This window comes from Silurus aristotelis (assembly GCF_946808225.1).
Source record: "Silurus aristotelis genome assembly, chromosome: 4".
NCBI classification, from domain to species: Eukaryota; Metazoa; Chordata; class Actinopteri; order Siluriformes; family Siluridae; genus Silurus; species Silurus aristotelis.
In genome coordinates, this window is record NC_139577.1 from 15265562 (window position 1) to 15274198 (window position 8637).

At 42.0% G+C, this 8637-nt stretch overlaps 1 protein-coding gene across 2 annotated transcripts; it reads right to left on the minus strand.

Moving 5' to 3' along the window:
• LOC310725381 (uncharacterized protein) lies at positions 1-5279 on the minus strand. 2 transcript variants are annotated; one of them, XM_083540302.1, is made up of 3 exons: positions 5125-5279; positions 4241-4371; positions 1-3456 (listed from the first exon to the last, which is right to left on the minus strand). In XM_083540302.1, exon 3 carries the CDS (start codon positions 3319-3321, stop codon positions 1741-1743), a length of 1581 nt encoding a protein of 526 aa, XP_083396428.1. In that variant the 5' UTR covers positions 3322-3456; positions 4241-4371; positions 5125-5279; the 3' UTR covers positions 1-1740. The 2 variants fall into 2 exon arrangements, with proteins under 2 accessions (XP_083396428.1, XP_083396427.1); XM_083540301.1 differs by lacking the exon at positions 4241-4371 and having other exon boundaries at positions 5125-5278.
• Between the last annotated feature and the right edge of the window lie 3358 nt (positions 5280-8637).

An 8637-nucleotide genomic window follows, 5' to 3' on the forward strand; every position in this document is an offset into this window, starting at 1 on the left:
GGTAGTCAAGAACCTTTATTTATCCATGTGTGCACCACTCAAAGATGGGGTAAAGACATGGAACAAGATCTGACCACTTAATAGGGCAATCAAAATATGGATCAAAGGTGGTGTAACTTTTTTTTTAAACCTTTAGTTTTTCTACAATGTGACCAGCGGATGAACAGAGAAATTAAAAGACAGCAGTAACAGCAAAAACATATATTCATATACAGAAAAGCAAAACCAAAATTACCTAAAGTCAAAAGTAAAATATGTTGGTTAGTACGCAAACATAGGGAGACGAGCCAAACCTTTTTTTTTTTTTTTCTATTACAGCTCAACATACATTTCTACACAGCATGCAATAAGGCACCTATCTAATACAATGAAAAAGCCTATGCTATGAGTTGAAGCACAGTTAATCAAAAAGAAAAAAAAAGGTTCAATATAATGTTCACTCCCATAAAAACAGTATTACTCTTTTTCCCTTTCAGATTACCCAAACCATATTAAAAAAATACATCAGTATGTAAAAGATCTTCCCCCATACACAGTACTTTAAGTAGAAAGTGTATCTTCTCGGAATTTCGAAAGAATGAAGAGCGCAAGCTATTTTATTGTACTGATAATTACACACTATTAGACTAAATTTTGATAAATTTGCTGCATGTATCCAGAATATAAGTTAACTACAGATTATATATATGGATGTCTGAACTAGTTCTACGGCGATGACATTAGGTTTGAACGCAAATATGCAGTTCACCCATTAGTTTTAAGCTGTTAAGTACCAAAGGGAACCAGTTAAGCAATGCTTTCGAGGGAACATTTAGATCAAATTACATTGAATATGTATACAACTATTTATAATCCGTCAAAACTAGATATTCAGAAGTCAGGAAATCGGAAAATTCGAAAGAAAAGACTACATTTGTCGCTCTTAACAAGCCCAGGTAAGTTTTTGCAGCTAAATTTAAAGTCTGAAAAGTTCATTACTGAAGTTATGCTACTATTTAACTGTCTGTGTTCAGTTCGTTTGACCCCCTGCTCAGCCGATTTTAATTGCTGCTGAAAACAATGGTGACTTGAGTAACTTTGGAACAAATTTTATGCAGACTTGCAGTGCCAACAGCTTACCTAGAGCCAGTAAAACGTTCAAGCACCATCTTATTCTCAAAATGAAGATGGTTAAGACAGACCGAGTCATACAAAAATGCTCAATGTGTAAAAGAACTGCACACGCGCCTATACACATGTATATAAAAATTAACACCTATTTACAAATGGTAGTTTCTGAACAGGCCATGAAAAAGACACTAAAGATACACAGACTTTGGGGGTGTGTGGGTGGTTGTTTCCTCCAGTATCCCAAAAAATTGGTCACCAATTGTATGTCCAAATCTCAAAACAGGCTTTGAAGCTATCTGGCATAATTACTTTTTAAAGAGTATGAGCAAGAGCATAAATGGTCATCAAGCATTCAATTGCTACATTATTAGAGATGTCCAATTAAAAGCAGCAAGCGATATATGCAAGTTGCACAGGATCAGCGTCAGCTCAAGGTCAATCAAACCAGTATTTGAAAATCGCTCTTTATGTCAGGTTAAAGGACACAACCAGAAGTTTCTCTTTAATTATAGCCTCAAGATCTGTCGCAAAATTGTAGTACTTCCATTTATTCTAATTATGAGGTTTGATTTGGGGTTGGCCTGAAAAGTTGGGACGAACTGCAAAATAACAGCCACTTTGGTGGTGAGCTTACTGATCAATGTGAATTCTGTGGTGCCTTGAAAGAGAAGAGGAGTGATTGAATCCTTTTCCACACTGAGAACAACGGTATGGTTTCTCACTCTGCAGAATCCTCTGTTTTAAGATGGTAGTAGGAGGGAATCCTTTTCCTGTGGGAATAGCACTATAAGAGGTCTTCTCATCCAAATGGACACGTTGGTGTCTTGCAAGAGAAGAGGAATGATTGAACCTCTTGCCACAGTGGGCACAAGTGTAGGATTTCCCATCAGAATGAGTCCTCTGGTGCCTAGACAACGATGAAGAGTGATTGAAGCTCTTCTCACAGTGGTTACAGCTGTATGGCTTTTCACCTGTATGCATTCCCCTCTTCATGGGGGTCTCAAAGGGGAACTCTTTATCGGGCTGGGCGTACATTTTGGCCTCCAAATGGACTTTGTGGTGTCGTGACAGGGACGAGGAGTGATTAAAACCTTTGTCGCACTGAGTGCATCGGTAGGGCTTGCCACCCTGGTGCACCAGCTGGTGCTTCTTCAAGTGGCGTTTTCTTACAAAACTCTTCCGGCACTGGTTACACTTATAGGGTTTCTCACCAGAGTGGATTCGCTGGTGTTCTCTCAGGGTGGCTGCTGCAGCAAAACACTTGCCACACTGGGAGCATCGATGTGGTTTGTCACCTGCATGGGTCTTCTGATGCTGTTTCAAATTGGAAGCCGTAGCAAAGCCTTTCCCACACTGTGGGCAGGTGAATGGCTTCTCACGAGCATGCAGCTCCTGGTGTTTCTTAAGATGGCGTCTGCGGACAAAACTCTTCCTGCACTGAGTACATTTGTAAGGTTTGTCATCAGAATGCATTTTCATATGCTCTCTTAGCGTGATAGCTGCAGCAAAGCTTTTCCCACATTCCGAGCATCTGTGTGGCTTTTCGGGGGAGTGCAACATCTGATGTGGCTTAAGATTGAACGCGTCGATGACTCCTTTACCAACCATCTCCACGCCAGTGGTGGCGTAGCCCTTCTCCTTCATGTGTATCTTCATATGACCTCTCAGACTAGCTTCCACAGCAAAGCTCTCACCACACTGGATACAAATGTAAGGATGGGTTGCTTTATGCATTTCAAAGTGTTGATGGAGATCGGTCATGCTTCCGAATATCTCCCCGCACTCGTTGCACTGAAGACCATGAGCCTCATGAATGATGACACCGTTCTCTGACTCCACCGTTAGCTCTCCTCCATGGTCCGACTCATCCTTCACCACATGGTCTGGACCAGCTCCACCCATCTCTGCCTTCAGCAGCACTTCACCAAGCAGAGCCTCGCTTCCTTTCATGTCTGCACTTCCAAAGTACTGTGGGTCATGATGTATCTCAGCCTTGGTGTAATCATGGTCTGTTTCCGTTACAGCATCAACACAAGCCACGGCACCAAGATCGCCATGAATGGCTTCTAGGTCAAGCCTTTTGTCCTCTTGAGTCATAATCTCAGTCTCCGCTCCATAATGCAAGTCACCGACTTGCGTGTGAGTTATGACACACTCAGACCCCAACGTATCGAGGCCTGGTGTGTCGCACTCAGTCTCTGACTCGGCCATCAGGACACACTCCAGCCTGACGACTTCCGTCTTCCCGTTTAAGTGAAACTAAGCGCTGCTCTAGGAGCACCGCTTTCTCAATCAGAAAAAATGCTTGGGACCTTCTCGGTCAGCACGAGCCAGGAGGTATCTGGCCTGTTGGAAAGACAATAAAAGACAACCTTACAAATGCACATAATGAACACAAAAGCTCAGGAAAAAAAAAAAAAGTGAAGGTCTAGTACATTTATCCAAAATAACCCTGCTACAACATTGTTCAATTTAATACCACATCTGGTTGAGTTTGTAATGCAGAAGATTATTATACCTGCACCAGGCTAACACCTAAAATGTTGAAGTGCTATTGAACACACAGACCACATTATAGACTAAACACATTACTCTCAGACAGACTGATATTAAACACCGAATGAGCCTGTTTATAAAGAGGGGATAACATTTACAAAAGCATAAACAAGCGTGCTATGACCATTGAGCTAGTTAGCAAATCTCTGTTTTGCTAAAAACTCGCTAGTGTTAGCCGATACAGTAATTTGAGCTAACTTAGATGGCTACGTATATGTTAAAGCAAAGTTCACCTGATTTTATTTCAACACAGAGCCATTTATAATTATTATTAAAGTTAGAGTTGATGTGGTAAACATTTTTGGGGGGGAATCTACAACAAAACCTGTGAGCAGTGAAGTGCAGTGAAGACGGTAATAAATATGGGAATGATATTGTGGGCTAGGTTAGCTGGCTAAATAGCTTGGCTAGTTAGCTTCCAGAAGCACGCAATATCAGCTAACTAGCTGGCTAACTAGCTATTCTGGCTAAGACATAAACAAGTAGTGTATATTAACTAGATCGTTTAAACTCAGTGTCGTGCTTTATCGTGTTTCTCAGAGCCGTGCTATAATGTTGGCCTCGGCAAACTCACGTTGTGACTCGGCCTCTTCAGAGATTTCCACCGCCTTTCCCGGTGGGCATCTTGTGCAGCTCACACTGGAACTGCTAACTAGCTCTAAAATGGCTGCCGCTACTAGCTTCCGCCCTCACCGCCAACTCGAGCTACAGCGCAGCCATTGAGAGGGAAATATTAACAATAATATATATTCATCGTAAAGTGGAGAATGTACCGCGTTTGACGCAACATTAAATATACAATACGAAGCCAGTAAATAGTTTATAATCAGCTGAACTAAAAAACAAAACTGATTTCTGTTAAAAGAAAAAAAAATGGCTAAACGCTGCAGAACCGCCACGCAAAAAGCCCGGGAAAGGCCCGCGTCTTACATAACCTCCAGCGCGGTGTCTCTGTGGGTACAAATCCGAGGAAACCGTCCAAATCAGCTACTGTAGCACGGAGCTAACAGGGCTAAGAACCGGTCACGCTTTGTATATGCTCTCGGAGCAGTGAGAAAAATGCTAACGATGGGAAACATCTACAGCTCTCCCGTGAAACAACATGGCCTACCGTCGTGCTAAAGCCCCAGACCTTCACCGCTCCGTCTAAAGCGCACTACAAACTACCGCCATTAAACCTCTGTGACGTCTCGAGCGCTCACACCGCGCAGAGTCACCGGGACTCTTTACAACACGCTCAAGAAGCAGAAAAACGGCGAGATGTATTCATGCGAATCCGGATTTACACTTACACACATCGAACACTGGTATTATAGCACGCTAATTAGCCGTTTAGCTGGCTAGAGCTCAATAAAGTTTAATCTGGGGGGGAAAAAGCACCGGACAGACGTGAAAACTAACGATGATATTGTTATTATTGATACAAACTGTAAAGAAAAAAAAGATATACTTTCCAACCTGTTAGTGTTCTACTCGATGTGAGAGACGGAAGGAGTTGATGTCTGAAGGCTTCTGGGAAGAGACGGCCTGAGGATTCTGAGCTTGTTTGCGTCTACACACACTGTCCGTACGCAGGCGCTCCGACTACTCACACTTTCTGGCGCCAAGTGCGTTTAAGCGCATGAGCAAAAAGACGCGAGCCTCAACACGCCAGCGCTCTGCTGCCACCTAGCGGACCGGTGTTACTGATATAATATGATAGATATATAATTGATTGATAGATTTATAATATGATAGATAGTATATATATATATTCTGTTTAATATAATTATAATATAATATACGTGCATATTATATAATTCTCCACCTGACTGTATTAGACTGTATAGAAAGGACATTACTCATAATCACACACTCCGGTTTTCATGATATTTCTCACACTTTGCTGTTTGTATCGTGGTTTTTTTTTTTAATGATTTATAAGCACACTCTTGGTGTCACCCATATGAGGACGGGTTCTCATTCAAGTCTGGTTACTCTCAAGGTTTCTTCCTCATACCATCTAAGGATTTTTTTCTCCTTGCCTGTCGCCCCAGGCTAGCAGGAATAAATACACAGTGCAAATAATTCAAGATTTGTTCAATAATACTTACATTGTAAAAAGCTGCATTGAGACAATGTCTATCGTCAAAGCGCTATAGAAATAAACTTGTATTGAATCAAATTTATTTTATTATTACATCTAGAATGAAAACGTGACTCAACTCGCCATAATGGAAAATCAGTGCAAACTTGATTTATCAATGCATATCCGAAAATAACCAACCTGCGACTGAAACTGAAAATGCGGAAAATGGAAAAATCAAAAATGGTAATTAATTTATTTTATTTCATTTATTTATTTTTGTGCACCGGGAAGGTCAATAAAATGGAAATAGAATAGAAATGTTTTATTCTCTCTGTGCGGCTCGGTAGCAAATGATCCGCGGCCCGGTGTTTAAGGATCCCTGGTTTAAGGCATAACAGAAAAAATATTGGCAAATTAAAAAGCGGGGGGAGCGGTGGCTCCAGCGGTTAAGGCGCTGGGTTGCCGATCGGACGGTCTGGGGTTCGAGCCCCGGTATCGCCAAGCTGCCACTCTTGGGCCCTTGAGCAAAGCCCTTAACCCTCTATGCTCCGGGGGTCCCTTACGAGGGAAATATCAAGGTCCGTGACGTCGGAGTGACGTGGGGCCGCCTTCCCGTGGGCTCACCACCTGCAGGAGGGACCGTAAGGGACGGTGCTGTGAGGATTGGGCAGCAGTCGAAGGCGGGAGCCTGCTTAGACTGCTGCCCCCGCGACCCGAATTACGGATAAGCGGGAGAAAATGAATGAATGAATGAAATTAAAAAGCAGCCACATCAGAAACCCTCTTTAAAACCCTCTTGCTACTGACAGCGCGACTGAGCTCGGAGTGCATCTGTATTATTTATTATCAGTGTCTGTGCAAGTGCTCAGGTTTTCTGTAATGTCTTTAAAGCCGTGCAAAACATTAAAAAGCTGACCGCTGCTGTGAGGTGATTTAAAGAAGGGCTAAACTTCAGGCTGACTCATGAAGTCATTTTTTGTTACAAACAGCCGCTATGGGGCGCTATAATTCCACACTTCTGTAGCAGTGACTGTATATACGGGTGGAGGTTCAACCGAAAGTGCTGCAGTAATTTAAGTTTAACCCCGCCCACTCTCATATTAGTCAATAGGACAGGTGGGAAGCTTCCATTTTATGTTCCACAAATTGTTTGTATCACTTGACCGCGATATCCAACCCCAATATCTTCCCCCTACATTTAAGTTTTGGACATGACAGACTACAGACGAGTCTCATTAATGTGCATGGACTTTCCAGCACAGACTTCATGCTTTAGCCCTTCATTGCCTCTCCATTAACCATTTTCTTGATCTTGTATAGTACAAGCAAAAAATTCAACAAATTCAATGACTGCAGTGTAGAACTGTATCAACAGCTCCTGTGGCAGACCATACTTTCTCAATTGTTATAGAAATTACATCCTTTGCTGGGCCTTTTTGAGAACAGAGTTTATGTTGGACTCCCATTTCAGGTCTTGGAAAATAGTAGTTTGCAGAAGTTCTCCATCGATGGCACAGGGCTGTTGGATACAGTGAGGGAGAGTAGTGTTGAGGGGTGTTTCCTAAAGTCCACTATCATCTCCACAGTTTTGAGTGTGTTTATCTCTAGGTTGTTCTGACTGCACCATAGCACCAGCTGCTTCACCTCCTGCTCATATGCAGACTTTTTTCGCCATATCGGATGAGTCCGATGAGCGTGGTGTCATCTGAAAATTTCAGTAGTTTAACAGTCGGGTCACTTGATGTGCAGTCGTTCGTATAGAGGGAGAATAGTAGTGGGGAGAGGACACATCCCTGAGGAGCACCAGTGCTGACTGTCCGAATACCGGAGGTAATACCTCCCAGTCTCACCTGTTGTTTCCTGCTTGTCATTAAGCTGGTGATCCACTGACAGATTGCAGGGGGTATAGTATGCTTATAACTGTACAGAAATCAATATCTATAACCGCTTCCAGAATTCAGGAGGTGGTTTATGGATTTGGTGAGGGAAGACATGCAGGTGGTTGGGTTGAAAGAGGCAGATGTAGAGGACAGAGGGGTATGGAGACAGATGATCTGCTGTGGCGATCCCTGATGGGAGAATCCAAAAAAAAGAGGAAGAAGAAGAAGAACTGTGGTTCATATTATTTGGTAAACACACATGCTCTACCCAAAAATAGTTTCCTATAGCATAAGTGAACTTTGATAGCTTCTTGTTCTGTTTGAGCTAATGTTGTTAATAATGTTACAAGATGCTTTCATTGTAACTTGCAACTGCAGCAGTTGTATAATGCAAGTTGTGTGTTATTAGGTTTATGGATCAGCATGTTCTAGTAAACAGACAGAAAGAGCAATAGGAACAAGACAAAAGAGAAGTTTTCTGTTCTCTGACTAGAAACTCCCATGAAATTCAATATAGGCAGCCATGAGCTTCCACGTGTTTCCTCAGTTCCTGCAGGGTAAGTAGGTGTGCTTGGTAATTACAAGACAAAGACGTTGAAAATAAAAAAAGGAATTGTAATGCTGATACCATCGCTAAGCATTTCATCCGATTAGTGTCTTGTGTAGTAGTAAAGCATTCCAGCGTATTTCCTGCCATAATTTTATTTGCAAGACACTGCATTAGGGTCTGTTCTTTTTTCATGCCAATGTCAATGCCACATTAGGCACACATTTGCAAACGATGTTGTTTATTTAAAGTAACTTGAATACTTACACTTAATGTTATCTTGTTCAAGAGTATTCTTATGTTACATTTTGTAGACAGTATCTGTGTTAAAATGCAGTAAAAACTACCCATGTTGAATATCTCTGGGCACTCTGTAGTTAGTAATCAGTGTACTGTAAAGCTCTGTTTAATGTTTACCTGAGGGTTTCAGGTTCCTCTTATTAATGAATAAAACACAGAAGCCTGGAAATCGCTCA

Bases quoted from the DNA above. Each gene is read 5' to 3' on its own strand.
- LOC310725381 (XM_083540302.1), bottom strand. From the start codon at position 3,321: ATGGCCGAGTCAGAGACTGAGTGCGACACACCAGGCCTCGATACGTTG.